At 34.4% G+C, this 27681-nt stretch overlaps 1 protein-coding gene across 3 annotated transcripts in view; it reads left to right on the forward strand.

The window, feature by feature from the left end:
- PTEN (phosphatase and tensin homolog) overlaps positions 1-27681 on the forward strand; it is a 102913-nt gene that overhangs the window by 5770 nt on the left and 69462 nt on the right. For all 3 annotated transcript variants that reach the window (XM_074382534.1, XM_074382533.1, XM_074382535.1), the window contains exon 2: positions 24498-24582. In XM_074382534.1, coding sequence (XP_074238635.1) covers positions 24498-24582 — 85 coding nt within the window. The remainder of the gene's footprint in view (positions 1-24497; positions 24583-27681) is intronic.

A 27681-nucleotide genomic window follows, 5' to 3' on the forward strand; every position in this document is an offset into this window, starting at 1 on the left:
AGTAATTGTACACATAATTATTATCAGTAGTCATCACTTCAAATATGAATAGTGAATCTAACAAGTGTTTGATATCTCTGTGTGAATGTATATGTGTACATAAAGTTAGCAAACCTTTTATCTTAATGTTAAAATATGAATTTTCATTTCTTTAAAAAAAGATTACCTTGGAGGATACTGTTTTATGATTTTTATATATAGTTAGATCTATATTAAATTACATTAAAATATTGAGTATTACATTTATCTATACTTTTAGGTGTATACATTGTTTCATTTTAGATTTTAGGGAGGCAGTGTGGCTCTGGATCCCAGACTGCTTATCTTATAATCCTGGATCTTCCATTTAGTAGCTGGATGACTTTTGAGTAGGTTATTTAGATTTTCTCTATCTATTTTATCTGTAAAATGAGGATGATAATGGAACCTACCACATAAGTTTATCTTGAATAATAGGTAATATAAGTAATTCATTTAGCATAGTACCTGCCACATTGTAAATACTTAAATTGTAGCTACTGCTCTTAAAAATTGTAATTTCAGGTTACATAAGTAGGGAAATTATTTATATTTTCATTTATGGTGTGTGATTGTAACTGCATTTCCTCAGTTTGGGACACGTTAGGATTTTAATTGTTTCAAGTTGTGTTTTTAAAAATAAGGGTATTCTTTTAGGAAGTCTGAGTATGACTTGTTTGTGATTTTGCTGTTTCATCATAAATGGGAAATACAAAGTTCTGCTTATTCAGACCGTTGACCAAAGTAATGTTAATCATGCTAATCAAAAAGTATTTGCTTTAAAATACAAATGGCAAAAACTTTCTATGCATAGTAAATTAGAATTTTTAAACTTTGTTATAATCTTAAATTTTATTTAGTGTTGAAGATAGGTCAACTTAAATATAATTTTTATTCACATAAAGTTAACTCTGTCTCAAATATAATAAACTTAATGAATATGAGTTATGTAAACTTTGGTCAGAAGAGGTGTATTTCTTAGCATTTCTTTTTTAAAATTTCAGCTTTTTAAGGGAGTCATGCAGCTGAATGTCAAGTTACATTTATTACAATAAAATTTACACTAACGTAATTTGTACTACATTAACATAATATGGGAACTTTTAAAGTATTCAGTCTCTCTATTCTTGTGTCCTAATTCCACATTTGGCCAGGATTCTTAATATAATTTAGGCCCAAGACATGGGAAGAAAGAACTAAAGGATTTTTTTCTTTATGTTTTCTTACCGAATGTGGGGAAAGATGGAATAAGCTTAAGATCTGTCCAGTAAAGACCATTGTGTGTACATAGAGATCATTCTTTTTTTTTCCTCTCTCTTTGCCTGTACTGATTCCCAGATGTACCACGGCACCCTTAGCAGTGAATCACTTGACTTTCAGTTAGTGGATTTTTTTTTTTTTTTTTTTTTTGGTGGTGGTTTATATTGCAGAGTGAATATAGTCTGTCTGGTACTATGTGACTGTCTGATTATGTGATTTTCATGCATTTTATGAAACTAGCATTTTGTAATATAGGTAGTATTTTGTAAACTAGCTATATTTTTGGTCCATGTCTAGGTTGTAGAATTGAGTTGTGCATTTTGACATCAATCTCTCTCCTTCCACCTATGTTTTGCTTTGTATCACTACCTAAAACTTAACTGTTGATTTTATATTAGAGCACTTAACCATAGCTTTGACTTTTATTCCCTTTGATTTTTGCAGACTTTCAGGCTGAAGTACAATAAGGTTCTCTGTTCTCTACTGGTAATTGCAAAGGTTGTATTCTGTGGATTTTATTTGTTTAATACTTTTGATCTTTTGAAGAGGATGTAATTATTTAAGGTATTATAAATGCATTGTGATTTGAATCAGTTACTCTTAATTAGATGCATTTTAAAATTTATTTTTGACTCAGCATTGCTGTTTTGAATAGATGTATTTTTAGAGCAATTAAAAAATACCGTATATATACATGTTTAAAGTTACAAACTTTTTGCTTATTTCAAAATGCAGGGTTCTTTTCCATTTAAGATTTTCTCTTTGTGAGACTTCTTTTTGAGTAGTCTGGTTACTCTAATTAGAGACTAAATTAGATAGAAGTAAAAACTACTTTTAAAATGAAATTTGGGGGATGTCATTAAGCTTGATTTTTTTTTTAGGGTTTTTTTTTTTTAGTGTGTATTATGAATTATTTTACATTGACTGTCAGAGAGAAAATGGAATGTGTGGGCTTTTCTGTTTTTTTTTTTTTTTTAATTTATTCATTTTCATAAGGTAAAAAGAGTGTTTTGCTAGGCTTAATTTGACCTAGTGTAAAATTTATTGTACACATTGAAAGAATTATTTATGAAAGATATTGAATTAGCTAGCATTTACTGTCTTATGTCGTTTTTGATTAACAAAACACTTTCTTAATCATTAGCTTATTTAATTTTCCAAAGAATAACAGGACACCTAAGAGGCACACAGAACAAGCATTACTCTTTCTTTCTTTCTTTCTTTTTTTTTTTTTTTTTTTTTTTTGCAGCTTAGGAATTGTAGCTCCAGTGGAATTAGTATCTTGTTAATGGCTAGTGAAAGATTGAGTCTGAAGAAGGATGCAGGGCTTTTTTGGCACTTGGTGCAGTTTTTTTCTCATTATGTTACATCAGTGGTTCTTAAACTTCAGTGTCTTAAAATAAGCTGAAGGACTTATTAAACTATGGATTGCTTGCTCCACCCCCAGAGTTTCTGATTCAGTAGGTCTGGGTTGGGACCTGCAAATTTTTATTTTCTTAGAAGTTTTCAAGTGATACTGATGCTGGTGATCTGGGGATCACACTTTGAGGACCACTGATGAACATTATCTCCCACCAAGCAAACCTTTAACATGTTATGCTTTTTTAGGTTAATAGAATTTATACATGCATTATCTCATTTGACCTCTAAACTCTTAAGTAGCTTTGCATGGAAAATGTTATCCTGATTTTACAGATGAGATAGTGAGTTTAGAAAGGCAGTATGGTGGAATGGAGCATGGATTTGGAGTTGGCTAGACCTGAAGTCTAGATTAAATTCCTGCTCAAGGCTGGGCATGATGGCTCACACCTGTAATTTCTGTACTCTGGGAGGCCAACCTTGGCAAATTGCTTGAGTCCAGAAGTTTGAGACCAATTTGGGCAACATAGGGAGACCCTGTCTCTACAAAAAAAATACAAAAATTAGTTGGGCATTGTAGTGCGTACTGGTAGTCCCAGCTACTCAGGAGGCTGAAGTGGGATCACCTGAGCCTGGGAGTTTGAGGCTGCATTGAGCTGTGATTGGGACACTGCACTGCAACCTGGGCCACAGAGTACCACCCTGTCTCAAAAATAAATACATACATCCATCCATCCCTGCCCAGCCACTTATGAGTTATATAATAAAAGATACACAGCCTAACCTTAGTGAACCCTGTTTTAACAACTTCAAATTGGGGGTAAAAATCCTAAACTTGTACAGTGGTTTTTAGGTTTGTTAAAAGGTGAAGTTTTTTTGGAGTATTGGTTGCCGTCTGGTGGTGATCCCATCTCACCTCCAGGATTTTTAGCATTGTCTGGAGACGTTTTGGTGGTCACAGCTGGGATAATAAGAGTGTGCTCTTGGTTAGGGGGTTGAAGCCAGTGATGCTGCTTGACATCCACAGGACCCCCCCCCCCCCAACAAAGAATTATCTAGCCCAAAATGCTGCGTGAAGTGTCTGGTACATAGTAAAGTATAATATTTGATGAAAGTCAGTATCTTTGCCCTCAGGTCTAGTATTTAAGAAGGCCAATTTGCTAATCAGTGATGGAGTTTTGGCCTAACATCTGGGTTTTCTGACTGCTGCTAGGCCAGTATTCTTTGTATTATAAGAAGAACTTTGTCCAGGGAAAGTATCCCTAATAACAAAAAAAGTTTATTTGAAGAGGGCTCAATGTGTTTTTTGGCTGATTGTGAGTGTTGCTTTGAACTTCTGCTAGAAAAGGTTGAAGATGTTTTCCGTAAGCATTTTTAAGTATAATATTGTATGTAGTATTCAGAAGGATGTTTAATTTTTTTTTAATATTGCCAGTAGTTTTTAAAGTAAGCCTTTTTCCTTTAATTTTGTAGTCGTTGAACTGTTGGGAGTTACTTTTCTCCTAATATTTTGTTATTTAATGCATTCTTAACCTTATACTTTTTTATTCTAAAGTTGCTTTTATTATAGTCAGATATGATGAAGTTAAATGTACGATGTAAAATTACAAATTTCCGACAAGCTATACAAAGTTCTCAAATATTTCTAGATTAAGAAAATAGGGCTGACTGTAAGGTTCTGATGCATTATTTTCTAGGCCCATCCTGTTGAATTAAAGTGCTTTATTTATCTAAATTAGAAACTTGCATTAAAGTGAAGTTTTGAGAAAAAAAAGGAATGGAGTTTTAGGTTAGCCCAAAGATGGGAAGATGCCAAGGGAGTAGCTTTAGTGGATTCTGAATTTTTTGGTTTTGTTTTGTTTTTAAGGCAGACAAATATAATTGTGAAAGTGTTCTAGGAATAGATTGTTTGCTGTGATATTTTTTTTTTTTTCTGTTTGCATGATTTTACAATTTGCCTTGCCTCTTACTTTGAATGCAGAATAAAATGTCAAGGCCTTCATTTTTTTAAAAATTCTTAAGAAATATAATGTTTGTTAACAATTCTTTTTGAAATACAGGGGATATTTTGAGATACCAGTTATTTAAGACAAATAGTACTCATTGTTAGAATTTAGTTGAATAGGGCTTATGATGTTTATTTCAGTATATGAACGAAAACTTTGTGCTTATTTTACTTAACGAAAATTTCTTTTATAAAAATGTGACTAAAGAAAATTTTGAAAATCCCTCATTGTCCTACTTCTCTAAAACTTAATGTTTTCATATTAGCTTCCAGTTTTGTTCATTTACATATACTTTAAAACCTAGTTCATGGTGAACTTACGAGGGTGTTCTTTTTAAAAAACAGTTTGCATAGCACTTTGTAGTTGCCTTAATTATTTTAAATGGTGAAATCTTCGAAGTATTTACTTTCCTATACTTATACATTTTTTAAGCTTGTTTCCATTTTTTTTAATTTTCAGAGTTTTTTTTAAAGTGGATTTAAGATAACCTAAATATTAGAGAAGATTTTCATGGTTTTGATTCATGAAATCATAATGTTACACAAAAATTAACTGAAGTGTTAGAGCCTTGAAGCTTTTTTCTCCTGAATTACTTACAGGAACTCCTTGTATTTAATACTGAAAGCATATTTTACTTATTTAAGTGAGACAAAGTAAAATTTAGCTGAATACTTTTGATCTATCAATTTGCTTTTCCTTTTGTAAGAATATTACACTGTGTTGAAATTAAAGTGATATAGAAGGTAATTTGAATAAACTCGTATCATTTTTATAGTAAAGTGGTAATAACATTATTGCTTTCTGTTTTTTAATCAAAAGGGGTATTGGCTTGTAATGATGTTTCTGTTCCCTTGAAGCATATTTTGAATGATATGGTTAATATTTGCAGTTACCCAGGTAATCAGTGTGATATTAATTGATCAGTTTGCTATTCATTTGCATTTTTAATCAGTACTAGTTTTTGTGGTTAAAATTTTGCATTTGTTTTATCAGATTCAATTTTTAAGTGTCAGATACTAAAACAGTCTTTATTAGTTAAGTTATAATTCTTTATTAGTGAGGTAGTGTTCATTTATTCTTATAGTTAGAACAAAAAATATTTTAAATATTGAGGTAGAAACAAATTATTCTCTTTTTAATTAAAAGCCAGATTACTTGTTAGAGTAACATTTTCCCAAATGAGGTAAAATTGTTTTGACTCTTAAACTTAAGGAAATTTTGATCTAAGTTTGATATACCTTCTTGTGGGGTGCTAAGGAAAACAGGGATGGCAAAAATATTTTGTTTGTGAGTGTATGCATTTATGCTTTTTGACAACCCAAGAAACACTCTTACATCTGACTATCTGTCATAGACTGTGGGAAATCTATATAAAATAAATAGTATACCGAAAGTATGATACAGTTATATATATCTAGATTGTGGTTATGATTATAATACTGTAAAATATGCTAAGGTGCTGGTTATTAATACTATTTGGATTTTTTTTTTAATACTGAAAGGTCACACAGATTGTGATTATTGCGTAGTGTCCAAGAACTAAGGCCTGCCATCTGTTACTGAAATGTATGAAAAAGTTAAGGTAATTTAGTGATATAAGTGGTTTTGACACCACTGTTTTTGGAATCATCTACTAATTATGATTTTTCTAAAGACTAATAACAAATTTTAAACTTTTGCAAAAATGAAACCTAATAGTTACACTGTTAGTTATATTTTTCTTTTCTTGAGACGGAGTTTCGCTCTCGTTACCCAGGCTGGAGTGCAATGGCGCGATCTCGGCTCACCGCAACCTCCGCCTCCTGGGTTCAGGCAATTCTCCTGCCTCAGCCTCCTGAGTAGCTGGGATTACAGGCACGCACCACCATGCCCAGCCAATTTTTTGTATTTTTTGGTAGAGACGGGGTTTCACCATGTTGACCAGGATGGTCTCGATCTCTTGACCTCGTGATCCACCCGCCTTGGCCTCCCAAAGTGCTGGGATTACAGGCTTGAGCCACCGCGCCCGGCCTGTTAGTTATATTTTTCTATTAAAATACAGATACTGGCTGAGAACTAAAGATAGTGTAATAAAAGCCTGGCTTTTAGTCATTTGCTTTTTTTTTTTTTTTTAAACTAGATATTTTGGGTAGTTAACTGGACATCATGTTTTAACTTGAGATTTTAAATTATATAAGTTTTTGATATTTTTAAACTACTTTTCCTAACAAGTTGAGTTATGTAAGAATTCAGTATTGGCGGGACACGGTGGCTCAAGCCTGTAATCCCAGCACTTTGGGAGGCCGAGGCGGGTGGATCACGAGGTCAAGAGATCGAGACCATCCTGGTCAACATGGTGAAACCCCGTCTCTACTAAAAATACAAAAAATTAGCTGGGCATGGTGGTGCGTGCTTGTAATCCCAGCTACTCAGGAGGCTGAGGCAGGAGAATTGCCTGAACCCAGGAGGCGGAGGTTGCGATGAGCCGAGATCGCGCCATTGCACTCCAGCCTGGGTAACAAGAGCGAAGCTCCGTCTCAAAAAAAAAAAAAAAAAAGAATTCAGTATTATAGGACTCAATCAGGGAACTGATTTAATAAGAATTTCCTTAAAATTTGGTTTAAATATTTTTCTTTGTTCTTTGCTTTATCTTCTGCAACTTAATTCTTGTCTGTATGCAAATGAGCTCCCCCATTTAAAATGTTGCTCTTGCATTCTAAGCCACTATAGAAGTTGTTTCTTTAAATTTCACCCATAAGAATTTGGTCTTACCAAATTGCGTCTTTAAAATTGCGTATTTGGCTTAATATTAGAGAATCTGATTGATTTTAATCTGCCTTGTTTTATTTATTATGTTGACATTTTCTTGAGAAAGTTGTTACACAAAATGATGAACATAATAATATTTAAGTTTAGATATGATTTTGAATATACATTTTCAAATGCAACTTTGTGGCATATATATATGCATATATATTTTTTTTTACAAGAAACATCTTGCCAATTTTTAGATTAATTTCTGTGAGGAAAGTAGATTGGTTTACTAGAATCAGTTTGTAGACTTTGGTGAGAACTGAATTGTAGGGCATGACAAAAATACCTTTTGGGCCTTTTTGGGTAGACATATGTATACATAAATTGTATCTCTGACATTAAGTGAGGCACATATATAGGTGAGAGTTTTACCTGAATATTAAAAGTTTAAAAGTCATTACTTAATTCTGTTTACTTAACAGTATTTAAAGGGTATGAGATGTGTTATGTGTTTCTGTCCCTTGTTTTTATTCCTATCCCTCCCATCTAACTATTGGTACTTTTATCTTCCCATGTATTAAACTTACGTGTTTTAAAAGTTTATATACTGGTTGAAACTATTGACTTAATTAGTTTTTTCTTTTAAGTTTCAGTGTAAATGTTTTCTATTTTTTGTATGTCCTTTAAATTTGAAAATTCTACAGCTAATCATAATAATTGTACTTTTTCCCCTTACAATAATTGGATTCATAATAAAATGATATCCCTTCAATAACAAGCATTTATAGGTAGCTTATTAAAACTAAGGGTGTTATCTGTTCAAATCAAACAATGCAGACTTACTCTTGAATCTGTTAATATATTTTAAAATTACATATTAAAATTTAAAATATGATTTTGACTAATAGTATATGTAATTTTAGATTTTTTGATAATTATGAATTGTCAAAAGTATGATTATAAAGTTGATACAGTTAAAATAACCTTTAGTGGGAGTAGGAATCATTAGAACAATCTTCTGTGATTCTTACTAATATAGTAATGAATGACACTATGTTTGCTTTCATATTTAAAAATTCACATACATTTATAGTTTATGTTTTTCTCCATACTAAAATTCTGCAGCTCTTAGGCAAAGCTGTTTTTTCACAGTTGGAAAAAAAGTAAGTCATTTCTAACCAATTTCCTGGGTTGCAGTATAAAAATAAAGAGACTTGATTTTATTACATTAAAGCAAAATATAAAATGATGCATTCTAGCACACACTTGTTTGGAACTGTACTCTTTTAAATATTCAAATTCAGAGGGCTTTGAAAGGTAAATTTTGATTGTTATTCGCAAATATAAACGTTTTACAGTTGGCTTACTGGAAAAAGAAAACCTCCTTGCCGGAGATATATTTGTATTAGAACTTCGTTTTCTGAGTACCTTACATGTAGTAGGTTTCGAATATTGGTGACTTAGTTCATGGTTAGGTCTGCATAATTAATGTATATGGAAATTTTGGAATCTTATTTTTTCAAAATGCAGCTAATTTTGAGAGAATGTGCATTAAATGTTACTAGATCTTTGTTCTCAAACTACTGATATTTCTTAACATCTGCTGCACCTTACCTGTTTAAATGGCCTTATGTCTTTCTTCATAATTATAGAGTAGCCAAAACCTGTTTTAGGTTAATTACCTCTGGCAAAATAAATGATAAAAGCATAGCTTTTATAAGCAGAATGATATTAGAGAAGCAACTTATACAGCTGAGCATGGTGGCGCGTGCCTATAATCCCAGCTACTCAGGAGGCTGAGGCAGGAGAATTGCCTGAACCCAGGAGGTGGAGGTTGCAGTGAGCTGAGATCGCGCCATTGCACTCCAGCCTGGGTAACAAGAGCGAAACTCCGTCTCAAAAAAAAAAAAAAAAAGAAGCAACTTATAAATCTAACATTGAATGTAAAGATTAGAGTATTAAAGATACTCTCTTAGGAACTTTATGGTAATTTTGGGTCAGCATTACAATTTTAACTTTTAAAGTCTTTCGTATGCTTTTTTTGTGTGATTTTGCTTTAGAATATTAACAGCATTTGGCTTAGTTCAAGTATATAATGCTGTTGCCAAGTATGTCTGACACATGTCATTGAACTAATATTTTTGAAAGGTGATACGTAAGTTATATCTGTATTTTGTTTGATTCATCATTAGTGGTCGGTCTTAGATGTTTTTAGCAAGAGCAAAACTGTAGAGGGAGGGGTGTGTGTGTGTGTGTGTGTGTGTGTGTGTGTGTATGTGTGTATGTGTGTGTGTGTATTTTAACAGCAGCAGAGTTCTGGAACAGGAAACCATATTCATTCAGAGACCTGGGAAGAAGGTAATTGTTTGGTATACGAGTATTGCTAACATTATCAGTGACTTGATATCTTTCTGCGGTTCTAATCTGCTTAACTTTAAATAATTGAGGTTCAGAGCACCTTGATTGTTCCCTTAAAAATTAAATTTTGTAAAACTGAGTGTAATTTTCATGTATCTGGTTTGGATAAATCATTTAATACTTAATAGAAGTCATTTAATATTGTTAGATATTTATATTATTAGAACAATCTTCTTTAAAAATGGTCCTTAAGTTTAATGAGTTCACTTGGGAAAAATGTTAATTCTATTTTAGATGTTTGTCACTGGAAATTATCTTTCCCTGTTTGTTATATGCACATTATTACAAAGTTGTAATCAGTGTTTTCATACTGTTCTCTGGTCCTTTTTTTTTTTTTTTTTTTTCCCACAAGTACACTTTTTATTTATCAACAGGTACTTATTTTTAAAGCTATAGAAGTAATACTTCACCACATGAGACTAACTACTGTGGTTTGTTTGCTGTACTGTTAGGGTTATTTTCATTTTTTTCTTTTATAAACAGTATAGTTGTGAATATCTTTATATAGTTTACTTTTTTTGGTTAGTTAGAATATATTGGTAGAGTGGGATTACTGGATTAAGGGGTTTACAGTATTTTATTTCTTTTTTACAAGTTGCAGATTTGTTGCCAAATGAACAAATTTATAGTGTTGCTAACAAAGAGAAGAATTACTAGCAAGTCTTGATGTTACTTTTGAAAGGTGTGATGTTTCCATTTAATAAGATATCTAAACTTCTATTTCAAAGCAAAAATATGTGCAAAGTTCTTACTCATGACAAGTTCATATAATATAAAAACATGAAAGTTGTGAGGTTAGATTGTTTGGAGAAGTAGAAAAGTTCAGTAAAGTTTATAGATTTGTCAGACAGTCTTCCTTTCTGGTTTGGCACTGACAGCAGATTAACTAGAAAGTGTTAGAAGGAAACTGAAATTTATGCTAAAGTCAGTTTAAGTTAATTCACCAGAATTCCTTCTTTTACAGTTTATTTATAAAAATACCATATTGAATTGCCTTGTAATGAGATTTAAACTAAATTTAAATAACAGAACTCATGTACTATCTAATAATAGCTTCTTATTTACAATTATAGAGCCCTTGGCAATTTTATAGATATTTTCATGTATCCCATTTGGTCCTCGAAACAATTAGTGAAGAAGTTACAGCAAGTAGTAGTAGTGTTTTACGGAAGAATGAAACAAAAATATATGCAGCCCAGAGATTGATTTACCTGAGGTTATAGGCTTTAGATTGCACAGCTGGAAGTAGAACCTTGGTCTTATATATTAAATGACAATATTCATTAAGTTCTTAGCATAGGACCTGATAGATATTTAAATGTACTTAAATGGACCTCGTAAATATTTAAATGTTCCTGTGTTATTTCTGACTATTCCTTCTTTATTCTTAAAATCTCATTTTTTGAGCACTCTTCCTCATACCATTTGTAGTTCAACCTTTGCTACCTATTCACCTTTTTCTCTTTAGAAAATAAGATTTTAGGCTGCATTAATTTGATCTGTACGGGAATGATTATCTGTTTTATTTATCGGGACAAATTGTTGTTAAATAATGAAAAGTTGGCCCTTTTTCAACTGGAAAATTCAAGGGACTGCTCTTTCTGCTCAATATGAATCTTCAATTTAGAAATCAGAGCCCATCGTTAACATTCAACATAGCTTAATAGGAAAAAAAAATCTAGTAAGAAATGTAAAATCTTTCATTAAATGAGAAAGTCATAGAAGTTCATGAGATTTGTATTTAAAGCATAATTTCATTGATCGTATGGATTTAACTGTGACATAATTGAAAAATACTTGTTTAAACTTAAAATTTTGAAAAGAAATGTAAATGTGATGCAACTTATGAATCAGTGGCTGAATTTCTTTTTTGGTCACAAGAGCCTAAACTGTGTGTTATTTGAAAGCACTGATGGGAAATCAGGGAAAAAGCTACAGAAATTCCTACTAAAGAAAACTAATGGTAAAGTCCTGTTGTCTGCTAACTTACCTTCCATTCCTGTTACCTTTCTTTTCTTAGTCTGACTTTATTAATATTTTCACCCTGGCTACTGGTTTAGCTCAGTGTTTTATGAGCCAGGCAACTTCAGATTTGCTTTTGATGCTTTTCATTACCTCTCTGAAACTGTATTACCACTTTCTATTTTATTATTCATGTTTCATGTATATGTTATAGCTTCATATTGTTACTGCAACTTTTAGTTATTTTAAAAATATCTGTGGAAAGAATTCTTAAAATAGTTATGGCAGAGAAGTAGTTATTGGTTTGTAACACTTTTAATTTATAAATTGTTTATGGATAAGCATACCTATATATTAAGCACTACAAAGAAAATTTTTACAATGGTTTTACTTCTAGTAAACCATCACAGTTAAAATAAGATACAGTGTACGTGTCAGGAACACAGTCTTATGAAATAGGGTTTAGGGAACTATTTTTAGTTACTATATTATACCTGAAATTGTAGTTAAATTTCTAGCATATACCCCATTAATTTAGGTGCAAGTACAGATTTGAGATAAGGTAGATATATTATTTAGATCTCAACTCAGAAGTTGTTTAAGAAAAAATGTTTTGTTAATTAGATGTAACTTGGAACTTATTTCTAGTGTTTCAAGTCATGATTGGATGCCTGGAAAAAGAAATAAAAATATGCTTAGCTGGTAAAATAGCCACATTATTTCATAATATAATTTAGTTATAGATTAAAATGACTTATGTGAACAGACTTTAGAACTTAATTACTATTAATTACATTTTTCTTTGAGATGGTATTCTTTGGTGAGAAAGGGTTGTTGTAACACCTAAATCAAGACTGTCCAAATGTGGTATATGCAAATTACCAATCAAAACATCAAACTAATCACTTAAGATCTGTATATTTTGCTTTATTTGAATTATACCTCAATTAAAACAAATTTAACGTGTTTACCCAAAGGTAGGGGGAAGCTGTCTAATATATCTGAAATCTCTTGGAGCTTGCTAATCTGACATAGGCAAGATAGCTACTACCATGTATGCATTTCTTTTTTTTTTTTTTTTTTTGAGACGGAGTTTCGCTCTTGTTACCCAGGCTGGAGTGCAATGGCGCGATCTCAGCTCACCGCAACCTCCGCCTCCTGGGTTCAAGCAATTCTCCTGCCTCAGCCTCCTGAGTAGCTGGGATTACAGGCATGTGCCACCATGCCCAGCTAATTTTTGTATTTTTAGTAGAGACGGGGTTTCACCATGTTGACCAGGATGGTCTCAATCTCTCGACCTCGTGATCCACCCGCCTCAGCCTCCCAAAGTGCTGGGATTACAGGCTTGAGCCACCGCGCCCGGCGCATTTCTTTTACCTTACTGTATATACAGTAGTTGCTGATATTACAAGAAAAGTTGTTTTTTTTTTTAATTCAGGAGATATTTTATCGCTGGTATTTATTGAGTGCTTATTATGTGCTTTTATGTACATTGGACTCATTTAATCCTCACAACAGCCCTGTGTAGTTCATACTAGAATTACTCTTATTTAAAGATGGGGAAAGTGATGTTTAGAGAGGTTAAGTAACTTGCCCATTGCCAAAGTATTAGAACTGGGATTTGAATGCAGGTAGCCTGATTGATAAGTAAATGACCACTAACATTAAAAAGATAAAAACATAGATGTGTTTGTTGCAGTATTAGTCATAATACCTAAAAATTGTGAACTAAATGTCCAACAGTACTAAAATGATTCATTAAGCCATGATACACCCATCAATATAATAATGTGTTGTCATTTAAAATTATAAGTTTCATATCAGGAGAAAATATTTGTTATAGTTTTTTAAAAATGTAATAGTATATATTGTATTTACAATACAGTTGTCACTATATAACCAAAATTACTTCCATCAAAAATTAATTACAAAGAAATACAAATCTAAGAAGTTTAATAGATACTACCATTGAGTACTAGATTTGTATTAATTTCTTTTATCTTTTGCATTTTCTATGTTCACCATGTTCACTTTTAAAATAGTACAAGTTGGCCGGGCGCAGTGGCTCATGTCTGTAATCCTGGCACTTTGGGAGGCTAAGGGAGTCAGTCACCTTAGGTCAGGAGTTAGACCAGCCTGACCGACATGGAGAAACCCCTTCTCTACTAAAAACACAAAATTAGGTGTGGTGGTACATTCCTGTAATCCCAGCTACTTGGGAGGCCGAGGCAGGAGAATCACTTGAACCGGGGAGGTGGAGGTTGCAGTGAGCCGTTTGCACCACTGCACTCCAGCCTGTACAACAAAAGCAAACCTCCATCTCAAACAAACAAAAAAAAAGTAGAAGTCATAAGCTCTATTTTAAAACTAAACATTAGTTAATTAACTCAGGAATAATAGCTAACTATAAATTTGTATTTAATGAAATAAAAAGATGACATTCATCATAAAGCATACGTACCTATGCTAGCATCATCATAGAAATATTAGAAAATACACATAAGCCAAAAAAAAAAAATGAAAATCTCATGTTCCCGTATCTAAAACTCAGAGATACTGTTTTTTTCTTTTGGGATTGTATTTTACACATGTTCTTAAGTTATAGTAAATAAATACTTAAAAACAAATTGATACAGTAAGGACTTCAAAGAGTAAAACTTTTTCTTAGGCTTTGATGTTCTTTAGAAAAATTTGGTTATTCTGTAAGTCACTGTCATTGATAGAAAAAAGTAGTTACAGTGAGCTTGTATGGGATTACTATTTGTTCAGTTGAGAGACAGCTATTACTGTGTTTTAAGCATTGCTCATATATTAGCTAATTTAATCCTAATAACAACCTTTACGATAGGTACCTTTATTAGCCCTATTCTACTTAGGAAGCAGGCACAGAAAGAGTATGTATTTGCCTAAGGTTACACAATAAGTGTAAACTGAAGCTGGCGTTCAGATTCCAGCAACTTGGTTCTAGAGTGTATGCTATTAACCATTATGTCATACTGCCTGCAAGTAGATCTCTAGAAGCCAGAAATACTCATCTTCCTCTAGTTACCTGGTTGTTGTAAATCTTTATGCTTAATACTTGTGTCATTACATGTAAATTTCATATTAAACACTCAACTTCTTATTCAGAATAATAGCAAGTTAAGTGTAGGTTACAGCTGTTTTCTATCAGCAATCATTATATGTATATGTATTCCTCCGTTCTTATGTTTAGGTTTCCTAAAAGTATGTCTTAAATTTTATAACATACGGAGAAGTATAAATGTATATTAGAAAGATTTTGTTTATTTGTGTAATTTGTGGCTTAAGAAATACCTTAAGATTTAGTGCTTGTTTAGGTAGTTGCTGGCATCACTTTTGGAAATGTCAGTAGATTTTTATATTATCTTTTGGAATTTTTTCAGTTTTAACATTTTATTAATAAATGTAATTACAAGTTAGTAAATCACTTTTATTTGAACCTGCTTTCTTTGAAAGTTTTATATTTTTATGGAAATAGAATTTTTTTTTTTTTTTTGAGACAGAGTCTCACTCTGTCACAAGGCGCCAGGCTGGAGTGCAGTGGCACAATCTCGGCTCACTGCAACCTCTGCCTCCCAGGTTCAAGCAGTTCTCCTGCCTCAGCCTCCCGAGTAGCCGGGACTACAGGCGCACGCCACCACGCCCAGCTAATTTTTATATTTTCAGTAGAGACGGGTTTCACCATGTTGGCCAGGATGGTCTCGATCTCTTGACTTCGTGATCTGCCCACCTCGGCCTCCCAAAGTGCTGGATTATAGCCTTGAGCCACTGCGTCCGGTGGGAAATAGAAAAATCTTAATCTCCTCTTGTTGGGCATTATGGTGTAAAAACCCTGGGCTTTGGCGCTTTGTGTATAATCTGGATTCAAACTACTTAGTAACTTGGACAAATTACCCAGTCTTTTTGACTCTCAATTTCTTCATTTATGAAATGGTAATACTACTATTTAGGAGTGTTGGGATTAAATAAGAATGTATTTGGCTTACTGTCTGGTACATGATACTTAACAGGTACTAGTTGTCTACATCTTTCTAACTTATAATGGATGCCAACATCTTGAGTAAAATATCAAACTTTAAGGAAGGTGAGAATCTGAAGAAAATGAAACTTTAAAAAGATTGAATTCCTGTACTCAATTTAAAGGAATAAATAGGGTGTGAACAAGACTTGTTGCTCTGCAAAGGCTTCCACGTTGATCCTGGTCTTTGACTCCTTATCTGTGTGATTAAATTGAATTCGCTGCCAAGGCATCCTTAAAGCTGGACCTTATCTTCTGTCAGTACCTGTCGTCTTCATGTTGCTTTGTATGTAAACTTCACTGGATTGCTTGCTTTTTGCTGAATATTTTATGTATTTTAATATGTCTACTCTAGCCGTTGCTTGGAATGTTCTAACTGCTCTTGTTTCTTCCACTGTCTACTGGTTTCTGACTTAATTGATTATCTAATATATTACCTACTTGGTGAAGCTTTACCTGTGTCCCCACAGAATTAATCCTTCCCTCTTTAACTCTTAAGCTATCTTATTTTTATATAATAACGTCTTTGGCACAATTATAGGTGTGTGTCTGTCTTCCTTAATAGAATAGGAAAGCCTTGAGGACAGTGGTCTTTGCTTAGTTAGCCTTATGTTCTCAGTGCCCCTTGTACAAAATGTTCAATATATGTTTGAATGATTATGTGAATGAAGGAGGGGGCCAGCTGGGTTTACTTTAATGAATAGGTAACACCCATTTATGTATAGTTATAGACTTACCTGAAATAAGTTAAATCCTTTGCAACCTTTGCCACTATGATTTCAGTGTTCGTTGCAAAACTCGTGTTGAAATTTAATTGCCATTGTGATGGTATGAAGATGTGATTAGATCACGGGGTCTCTGTTCTTATGAATGGATTAATGCTGTTTGCATGGTAGTGGATTAGTGATCTCGTGAGTTTGGCCACCTCCTCTCACATGCTTCCTTGCCTTCTACCTTCTGCCATGGAATAACTCAGCACAAAGATTCTCACCAGATGCTGATACTATGTTCTTGGACTTTGTAGCTTCCAGAACTGTGAGCCAAATACATTTCTATTCATTCTAAACTACCTGTTTTGGGGTATTCTAGTAAAGCAACATAAAACTTCATAAGAAAACTGGTACCAGGAGTGCAATTGTTGCTATAACAAATACCTGAAAATGTGGAAATGTCTTGCGTCCTGTGAAGAATGGAAGAATTTAGACAAACAGCCTAGAAAAAGCCTAGATTACTGTGAATAGAGCATTAAGGACAATTCTGATGAGGATTCAGAAGAGAGCTGTAGGGAAAGTCTAGAACTTCTTAGAGATAATTTAAGTGGTCATAATCAGAACGTTGGTAGAAATATAAGTGGTAAAGGTCATTCTGATGAGATCTCCAAAATGAAGAACAAGATATTGGAAACTGGAGTAAAGACCATCCTTATTATGTAGTTGTAAAGAACTCGGCAAAATTATGTTCATATCCTAGAACTTTATGGAATGCAGAACTTAAGAGTGATAAACTAAGATTTCTGGTGGAAGAAATAACTAAGCAGCAAAGCATTCGGGCTACTGGAGGCTACTTTTAACTGCTTTAACTAAGCTGAGGGGAAGGCAATGAGTTAAAGAAAATTCATAATTAAAAGAGAGGCAGAATGGAAATACTTGGAAAATTTGCAGCCTGGCCGTAATAAAGAATGAAAAAGGTAAGGTACATGGAGGAGAGCAAACCAAGGGTGTAGCCAGGAACCATTTGCTAAAGAGATTAATGTGCCTAGAAGAAGCTAGGTGCTGTTTATCAAGACAATGGAAAAAGACCCCAAAGGCATTCTGGAGATCTTTTGAGACTGTCTGTCCCATCACAGGCCCAGATTTCTAGGAGGGTAGAATGGTTTGTGAGGAGGCAGAGTAGGCTCAGATAGTCCTTCACAAGCTTGCTGCCCAGGGCTACCTCAGCTCCCCATATTTCAGCCCAATGGGCCTTGGCTGTCCTAGCTCTGGTTCAAAGGGGCCCAGGTATGGCTTAGGTAACTGCTTAGTACTCAAATGGTTAAGTCTTGGCAGTGTCCGTATGGTGCTAATTCTGCAGCCTCACCGGATGAAAAAGTTGTGGGAGACATTGCTACCACCACCAGGATTTCAAAGGATGGGGATATCTGGGAGAGACTTGTCACAGGGTTGGAGCCTCTGCAGAATGGAAATTGGGGTTGGAGTCACTATAGAGAGTCCCTACTAGGGCATTAATGAATGAAACCATAGCAGCAGGCCCACCACCAAGACTTCAGAACTACAGCTACGAGTATTCATTGCCAGCCTGGGAGAACTTCAGGCTTGAGACTCTTAACTTGTGAAAGCTGCATGGGCTCAGTCCAGTAAAGCCTTGGGGGTGGGGCTTCCCAGGGTCTATTGAGATTAAATGAATGTTTTTTGCAGGTGAGGAGGACATGAGTTTTGGGGCCCAGGGGCAGGATGCTATGGTTTGGATGTTCCCTTCAAAACTCATGTTGAAATTTCATTGCCATGTGGCTTTATTAAGAGATGGAGGCCGGGCGCAATGGCTCAAGCCTGTAATCCCAGCACTTTGGGAGGCCGAGGCGGGTGGATCACGAGGTCAAGAGATCGAGACCATCCTGGTCAACATGGTGAAACCCCGTCTCTACTAAAAATACAAAAAGTTAGCTGGGCATGGTGGCGCATGCCTGTAATCCCAGTTACTTAGGAGGCTGAGGCAGGAGAATTGCCTGAACCCAGGAGGCGGAGGTTGCAGTGAGCCGAGATGGCGCCATTGCACTCCAGCCTGGGTAACAAGAGCGAAACTCCGTCTCAAAAAAAAAAAAAAAAAGAGATGGAACCTTTCAGAAGTGATTAGGTTATAAGGGCTCTGCCTTCATTAATGGATTAATGCCATTATTGCAGGTTCGAGTTAGTTATCTCTGGAGTTTGGCCTCCTTTTTCTCTATCATGTGCTCATGCCCTCTTTTGCTGTGTGATGCCTTCCACCATGTTATGATGCATTCCAGAAGACCCTCACCAGATGCAGCCCCTTGATCTTAGACTTCTCAGCTTCTGGAACTGTGAGTGAAATAAACTTCTTTATCAATTACCCCCTTTGCGGTATTATATAGCAGCAGAAAATAGACATCAGCCTGAAGTTCTCCCAAGCTGGTATTAAATACTAATTGTTAATTAGTTTTTTTTTTTTTTTCCGAGACAGAGTTTCACTCTTGTTACCCAGGCGGGAGTGCAATGGCGCGATCTCAGCTCACCGCAACCTCCGCCTCCTGGGTTCAGGCAATTCTCCTGCCTCAGCCTCCTGAGTAGCTGGGATTACAGGCATGCGCCGCCATGCCCAGCTAATTTTTTTGTATTTTTAGTAGAGACGGGGTTTCACCATGTTGACCAGGATGGTCTCGATCTCTTGACCTCGTGATCCACCCGCCTCGGCCTCCCAAAGTGCTGGGATTACAGGCTTGAGCCACCGCGCCCGGCTTGTTAATTAGTATTTATAGTGCAAGGATAAATTCGAGTTTAGCCCTGGTTAGAATGATCACATTTCAAGGGAGGGGCTTTGTACTTCTACACATTAATGTAAGGATAAAAATCTTAATAGTATTCTCACTAAAATTAATGCTTTAGGTTAGATAAGGTTGTTACTGGTAATTATTTCTTTTAATAAAATATTATTGCATTGTTCAAAAAAAAAGATGGTTTGAATTTATATTTTTTGAACAAAATATATTTATAATTTTGAATAGGAATTCCAGAGTATTGGTAACTGTAACCACTTTGGGTTCCCCACTGCTGCTTCTGGTGCCTCATTTTTTCTGATGTCTTTCATTTTCTCACATTTGTCTTCTAAAGGTAGAGTTAAGATTATTCAGTTTCAAGAAGTACTGATTTAGGCCTCTGTTCTCTTCTGTTTTTTGTTTTTGTTTTTGTTTTTGTTTAATGAATGGGTATAATATCCCAATACATTTTGATAATTGATCAACAGCTACATTTTTAGGTGAGGCTGCTTTCTTCTTTTTTTTTTTTAATTTCTTTCTCTTAATTTTTAAAAAAATGTCAGAGATTGACTAAGAGATGGGGCAGCTTTCTTATGTGAGAATAGTAGATTACAGCAAATATTTGTGATGTTAAAATGATAATCCTAATAGTTTTCTTTTAGAGTCTTTATAATGAAAACACCTTGAGGCTGAAGATGAATTTATGTGTTCCTAAAGAGACAAAAAATGTTTTTGGGACATGTAAATGTTATTTAAGTCTTAGATGCTTTTATTAGTATAATTTTTGGGCAGAAATTTGCATTTAAAAATGCATACAAAGCTTCTTCCAAGTCATATATGACAAGACAGCATTTTGCCATGGTAATTGATAAATAGACTCAGGTAATTATAAAACATCTAATTTAAGAAAATTTGTCATGGAAACTACAGGTACATTGTGGCAAAAATAGAAAATACAAAACAAGCAAATATGAGAAAAAACATAAATGTCACCATCTACATACTACTTTTGGTACTTTATAATCTTTTGTCTATATATGTCTGTATTTATATATATATGTATATTTTATCTAAATAGTATTGTACATTGTTTTGAAACCTGCCTTTTTTAGTCATTTACATCTAGTTTTCCATTTCAGTAAGTTTTCACCTTATATAATGCCCAAATTGCGTTAAAATTTTTTTCCAGTTAGCTCAAAAATGTCCTTTATGTCTGCTTTGGCTGAAACAGTATCCAGGCCAGCATTGCGCCTATGAAATTGGCTGTTAGGAACCTTATATCTTTAAAAATCAAGGGTGGCAACCCATCTTCCCACTTCCCCCCATACTCCCATCTTTTTTTTTTTCTTAAAGATACTGGCTTGTTGAAGAAAGACTGGGTTATGTCCTACAGACTTTCTGAGTTTGTCCAGTTTACTGTCTCATAATGTCATTTAGATTGTTCCATCTTATTTCTTTCCCACAAATTAAAATTTATATCTGAATCCTTGGTGGATTTGAGTTGAAGATCTTTAACTGTCATAGATGATGCTGTGTCCTTTATATTGTATATCAGAAGTTACATGATCTTTACTTGACTTATGATGAAGAGATTGGCCACTGAAATTGGACATCGACAGTCCTTTCTCCCCATTGTTCAATTATATTTATCTCTTTGCATTAGAAAGTATTTTGGGTAGTAGTATTTTGGCTCTGTAAGAAAGTTCATTTTCTCGTCAACCACTCACCTGTTGACTTAACACCATTTGTTGATAGAGTATATCAGTAATTTCATTAGGGTTTGCAGAATAAGATTTTAAATTCTGTTCTTTTACATTTATTAATTGATGTTTTTTGGTAAGAGAGAACTTATGAAATGGGACGACTTGGTTGTCCTTAAATACAGTCTCCATAGGAAAGACAAAATAAATACTTAAATCTTCTCTTTACCATTTTTAAATGTGAAAAAGTATTCCATTAACCACCTCAAAGGTGATAAATAAAAAGGGCATTTTTCGTTGTTTTAACTCTTTATTTATTTATTTATTTATTTTTTGAGATGGGGTCTCATTCTGTTGCCCAGGCTGGAGTGTAGTGGTGCAGTGGTGGTACACTACAGCCTCAATCTCCCTGGGTTCAGGTGATTCTTCCACCTCAGCCTGGGACTACAGGTGTACATCACTATGCCCAGCCAGTGTTTTAGTACTTTTTGTAGAGATGGGATTGCCATATTTTCCAGCCTGGTCTCCTGGGCTGAAGAAATTCACCCACCTCAGCCTTCCAAAGTGCTAGCATTACAGACATGACCCACAATGCCTGGCCTTAACTTTTTTCTTTTTGAGTGTCTTTACAGACTCAGGGATTTTTGTTTAATTCAGGATGTTTTAATATACTACCATTTATGTTTTCTTTGATGCTAAGATTATCACAGCTGGTCATTTGGACCTTTATGCCAGCTCCTTTGGCCATTTGATATAGGCCATTAATCTCCATAAACCTTCCTTGTTCCTCTTGGCATGAAAAGATAGCCCAGGCTCACCTGTACCTTCCCTACTCCAAACCTGACATTAACTCTTTTTTCCAAGAAGTTTGATTCCTTTTAGTTTATTATGATATTAAAGACGAAAATCTGCATTCTTGGAATGTTTATTACTGCTAGGGTGATGTTGCTTATAAGCTATTTCAGAGAAAAGGCCTAGAAAACAGATTTTTACAAACATGAATTCATACTAATATTTTTAGTTTTTACATGATTTCTTGATTTTACATTATCTCTGTTTTCCTACACTTATAATTATGAACCTTAAAATCATTAGCATAACTTCATTGCTTAGTTCTACAATATAAAGAAAGTAGTCCTGGTGTGATGACTTATGCCTGTAATCCCAGCACTTTGGAAGTTTGAGGCAGGTGGATTGCTTGAGCTCAGGAGTTCAAGACCAACCTGGGAAACATGATGAAACCTTGTCTTTACAAAAATTTAGCTGTGTGTGGTGGCATGTCCCTAAAGTCCCAGCTACTCAGGAGGTTGAGGTGATAGGATCACCTGAGCCCACGAAGTCAAGGCTCTAGTGAGCCATGATTATGCCATCACACTTCAGCCTAAGTAGCAAAGTGAGACCCTGTCTCAGGAAAAAAAAAAAAAAAAAGAAAGAAAAGAAAGAAAAGAAAAATAGTTTGAAGAGGCTGGGTGTATGACTCATGCATGTAATCCCAACACTTTGGGAGGCTGAGGTGGAGGATCACTTCAGCCCAGGAGTTTGAGACCAGCCCGTGCCACATCATGAGACCCGATCTGTCTTTAAAAGAAGAGAAAAGGAAGTGGTAGAATACTTGGTAGAATACTTCTTACCAAGAAGTGCAGTGTCCAAATAGCCTTTGTAACAAAACCTTTCTCATTCTCCTGGGTGTCAATTTGACCTTTAATCAGTTTTGTTTCTAACACTGTTCAATTTATGAGATTAAAAGTCTTTTTTTTCTTTATATGATTCTAAGATCAAAAATACATGAAGATTTACACAGGAGTCCTACCACCTGTTCTTGCTATGCTTTTCCCCGTTTCTTCCCTTTCTCTGTGAAGCAACTGTTACTAGTTTCTCATTTATCACTCATTCGTGTGTATGTGTATTGTGGATGTTGACATTCAAGCAAATATATGTGTTAACGTTCTTTTTCTCATCCCTGTGCAAAAGATGTACCCTGTATACTCTATTGGACAGGTTTTTTTCCTTAAAATACTCTGTAGATCTTTCCTCTCGGCACATAGTTATCTTATAGATAGACCATATAGTATACACACAACCTTTTCTTAAACTATAATGTCAAAATAATAGCTTTCAGGAAGTTAATAATTATTTTCCGATTGAAAATATTACTGAAATAAACTCAATAATATGAAAGTTGCAGAAAGAAAAAGACATAGAAAAGGGCTTGGATTAGGTCAACTTTAATTATATTTGGAAGATAAATGAGTCCAGAAGTGAATGGGCAGAGATTATTGGAGTTGGTCTTAAAAGGAGGCTTTAGGCAGATTGGCTGGGCTGGTGTGAAAGGTCTGTGTCAGAAAATCATGAGTCGATTATTTTCATAGGTTGATGGAGCTGGTATGATGAGTAGGTAAGAATTATCAAAATGTAGAATGTTGATGATTTTTATAGTTGGATATAAATGGTTCTTGAGTGTAGACGTTTGTTTTTATGCTAGCTGTAGTCCGTGGCATAACAGACTATAATGGGCATGCTAAATATCCGTGGCAGTTGACCCTGGAACACCACAGTGGGTAGGGGCATGTACGCCCCTGTTGAGTTGAAAATTCACATGTAACTTTGACTCTCCCGAAACTTAATTATTAATATTTAGCCTATAGTTGACTGGAAATCTTACTGATAACTTTCATTAATACAAGTAAGCTACTGAAAAAAAATTAAGCAAATCATAAAGATAAGAAAATATATTTACTATGCATTAAGTGGAAGTGGATTATCGTAAAGGTCTTCATCCCCTTTGCCTTCACTTTGAGTAGGCTGAGGAGTAGGAGAGGAAGGGTCAGACTTGTCTCATGGGAAGCAGAGATAGAAAAAGGTCCACATACAAGTGGTCCCACACAGCTCAAACTGGTTTTGTTCATTGATCAACTGTAGTTTGATTGAAAGTAAGGATAATAAAGTTTCTACCTCAGTTCTGTATTACCAAGTATAGATAGCAAGGGCTGGAAGAAATTTTTAGTGTTAATCTCTTTGAGCCTAATTATCATGTAGAAGAGGAAATTGAGGTCTAGGAAGGTTAAGTGACTTGTGGAAATTAAACAACTAGTTAGAGACGTAGCCAGCTCTTAAATCTGACTTCCAGATTTTCTCTGTATCTACTTTTTTCTACTGCATGTTGCCTTTTTTAGCCAGGAGAAATTAGAAGTTGAACTCTTGTCTTTTCAGGCAGGTGCAGATTTTGGGGTTTTGTTTTGATTTTTGTTTTTTGACCCAAAGTACTTTAGTTCTGTGATTTATAAAGCACAAGGTTTCTGTTTTTCTTATGTAACTGAATACTGTAAATATGGAAGTTACCTTTTATCTTTACCAGTATTACACATAAATGGTTATACATAAATACATCGACCACCTTTTATTACTCCAGCTATAGTGGAGAAAGCTTTCTTTTCATAAGTAGCTAATGTTTTAAAATGTATACTTTTAGTATGATTGCTGCATATTTCAGATATTTCCTTAACTTGAGTACTCAGATATTTATCCAAACATTATTGCTATGGGATTTCCTGCAGAAAGACTTGAAGGCGTATACAGGAACAATATTGATGATGTAGTAAGGTAAGAATGCTTTGATTTTCTCTTTCAAATATTGATGTTTATATTCATGTTAAATTTTTATTTAGAAAAGATTTCTAAACCACAGAAAGATACTTTGTGATGTAAGCTTTATTTTATTATTGTAGTGCTCTATAATCCTTTTTGGCTTACTGTACCTAATGGATTTCATTGGGATACAGTTCATTTGATAAGAACTGATCTTATACATAATCAGGTATTTATGTGATATCATTTCCTGGACTCCATAAAATGCCTCTCACCAGGTTTAATGCCTGGATTCCATTACAGTGTGATTTTTGTCCTGTTTCATAATTGGAGATTAGGCTTAAAATCCTAGAGTGGATTTATTCTGGTAAATTTATTCACACTAAGATGTAGATCACTAATACTGTATATTTTTATGTAGACCAAATTTTAATATACCACTGTGCATAAGTGTACTAAGCACCTGAAGAAGTACTTGGTTGGTACAAGAGATATAGAAAGGAATCGCTGGGTGTACCAAGGCTAATCAGTTTTATAATTTTGCATAAATTTCTAAGTGCAGTTATTTAGAACAATTTGTTTCTCAAGGCCCACTTAAATATTACTTTTAAAATACATAATTTTAGGAATTCATGGCATATTTTATGAAAGAAGAAATTCATGTCTGATGTGCAGATAGTCATAACATACTTTATAATTTCGGAGCAAAAATATATATGTGTGAATACATTAGCTGTACGTTGTCAGTAGGAACCTTAATGGCTTTAAAAGTTAAAATTTCAAGCCAGCCATTGTGGTGTGCTCCTGAAGTCCCAGCTACTTGGGAGGCTGAGGTAGGTGGATTACTTGGCTTGAATTGAGGAAGTAGAGGCCAACCTGGGTAACAAGCAAGAACTCATCTCTTAAAAAAAGGAAAGTTAAAATTCTGGTTTATTTCCTGTACACTCTTTCATTAGTATCTTTTCTGGAGACTTTCAATTTAAATGCTTGGTGGTTATGACAATTAAATGTTAAAATGGATGGGAAAGCACTTTGTAACTTATAAAGTATTATGCAGATGTAGACTCCTTTTATAATAGTTGTGTAAGTATATAAGACAACCTGCATTCTTTTATCAGCTAGCTGTAAGTTTTATTAGTGGTTAAGTTTTGGCAACTTGCTTTGAACCACAGTAGATTTACAATTTTTTTTGTAGTATAGAGTTGTGTTCATTTGGAATTTTGTAATATTCAAAATTAAAGTTTTGTACCTACGAAAACTACAAAAAAATTCCCGTAGTTTTTTATAGTTTCTATTAAAATTACAGCTGATACCTAGGGATGCCAGAAGTACTGTTTAAGAAATTGAAAATAGGGAAATGAATTTGTCATCATCTCATAGTTAGATAGGGCACAGTAGAAGGATGCTTAACATTGAAAGCTGATGGGAACAGCAGGTTGATATAACTTGTGATAACACTTCTAAAGAAAAAGCAATGAGCCATAGAAAAAAGAAAAAGATAGGCACATTTTGAATTAAGGAAGATGGAGAATCTGGGAAACGAGCAGTATAGTCACCAGACATGTATTCTCTGCTATGGTGTAGAAGTGTTTATCAGGCCTCTTTATGGCCTGGATGATACATCCCACAAGATGACCTACTTCACATTATTATAATTCTGTATTCAACTAAGCACTAATTCAGCCTAGCCAGATTAGTACTCATACCAAAAAAGAGTGAGTACTCTGAATAGAGGGAAGCTTTTTTGATTATGGTGGGAATATCTTTGTGGTAAATTAATCTGGTGTGCTATTTTTATGTTGATCTCTTCTGTGTGTCATTTGTCATTGAGGCTGATTGTGCATCTTTTAAGTTACTGATAAAGTTCCTGTACAGCTGATTATCAGACCTTAGATTGTAATAACTTCACCAAGAAAATGCTTTGCTGGGAAGTGTTTTGGTCCTTCAGTCTGATTGATGACTCTTATTTTATGCCTCTGAATTAAAAGATTCACACATTCAGTTTGTAATGAGTAATCAAGGTTGAGGTTTATGCTATCTAGCTTCACTATCTAGTTTGTTTTGTCTAGCTGTATGACTTCTTCAAATCTGCTATTTCTAAAAAACAAATGTTTTATGTGTCTGGATTAATATTTAGCCAGTGGTTCTTAGAGCCGACAGATCTTGTCACCTCTTATGATATTATTATTATTATTATTTTTTTTTTTTGAGACGGAGTTTCGCTCTTGTTACCCAGGCTGGAGTGCAATGGCGCGATCTCGGCTCACCGCAACCTCCGCCTCCTGGGTTCAGGCAATTCTCCTGCCTCAGCCTCCTAAGTAGCTGGGATTACAGGCACGCGCCACCATGCCCAGCTAATTTTTTGTATTTTTAGTAGAGACGGGGTTTCACCATGTTGACCAGGTTGGTCTCGATCTCTCGACCTCGTGATCCACCCGCCTCGGCCTCCCAAAGTGCTGGGATTACAGGCTTGAGCCACCGCGCCCGGCTTCTTATGATATTATTAATAGCATGTCAACATGAAGAATTATCTGCTGAATATAATAACTCTGCTGTCCTTGTTTCCTTTTGTTTCATTCTTTTTTGATTGGGGGATAACTGGCCAATGAAGCTTTGATAGCTTCTATCGCCCAGGCCCCTCCTCTTCTTTTATAAGAAAAAGGATGAACAGTGACTAGAAATAAAGGTATTGGTTTTTCCTATCAACAAAAATAGAAATAAATAATTCCTAAGTAATGTGCCCGTTAGGAATAAAGTCTCCAAAAGAATGGCTGTACCTAGTACCTAAGTGATTAATTTTCCTTAATTGGTTCATATAATATTGGGAATATTTGTGATCAGTGGTGATTCTTTTTTTGATTCAAAGATGATAGTGTCACAGTGAAAAATGTGTTTAAATTTTTTCTATACTTTAATTTTTCTCTTAACAAAAGTATTTTCAGTTGGATTTTTCTTTGTTCTATTAGAATGCCCAAAGAATATTTAAAATGATTCTTTTCTCTCTCATTGCATCTTTTTTTCTGTGATTTTTCCTCAAACAGAAAATACTCTGCAAAGATTAGACTTTGTTGTTGTACTACATCACTGCTTTGAGTAAACGCAGATTGCAAATAC

This window comes from Saimiri boliviensis, chromosome 12, assembly GCF_048565385.1.
Source record: "Saimiri boliviensis isolate mSaiBol1 chromosome 12, mSaiBol1.pri, whole genome shotgun sequence".
In the NCBI taxonomy this organism is placed as follows: Eukaryota; Metazoa; Chordata; class Mammalia; order Primates; family Cebidae; genus Saimiri; species Saimiri boliviensis.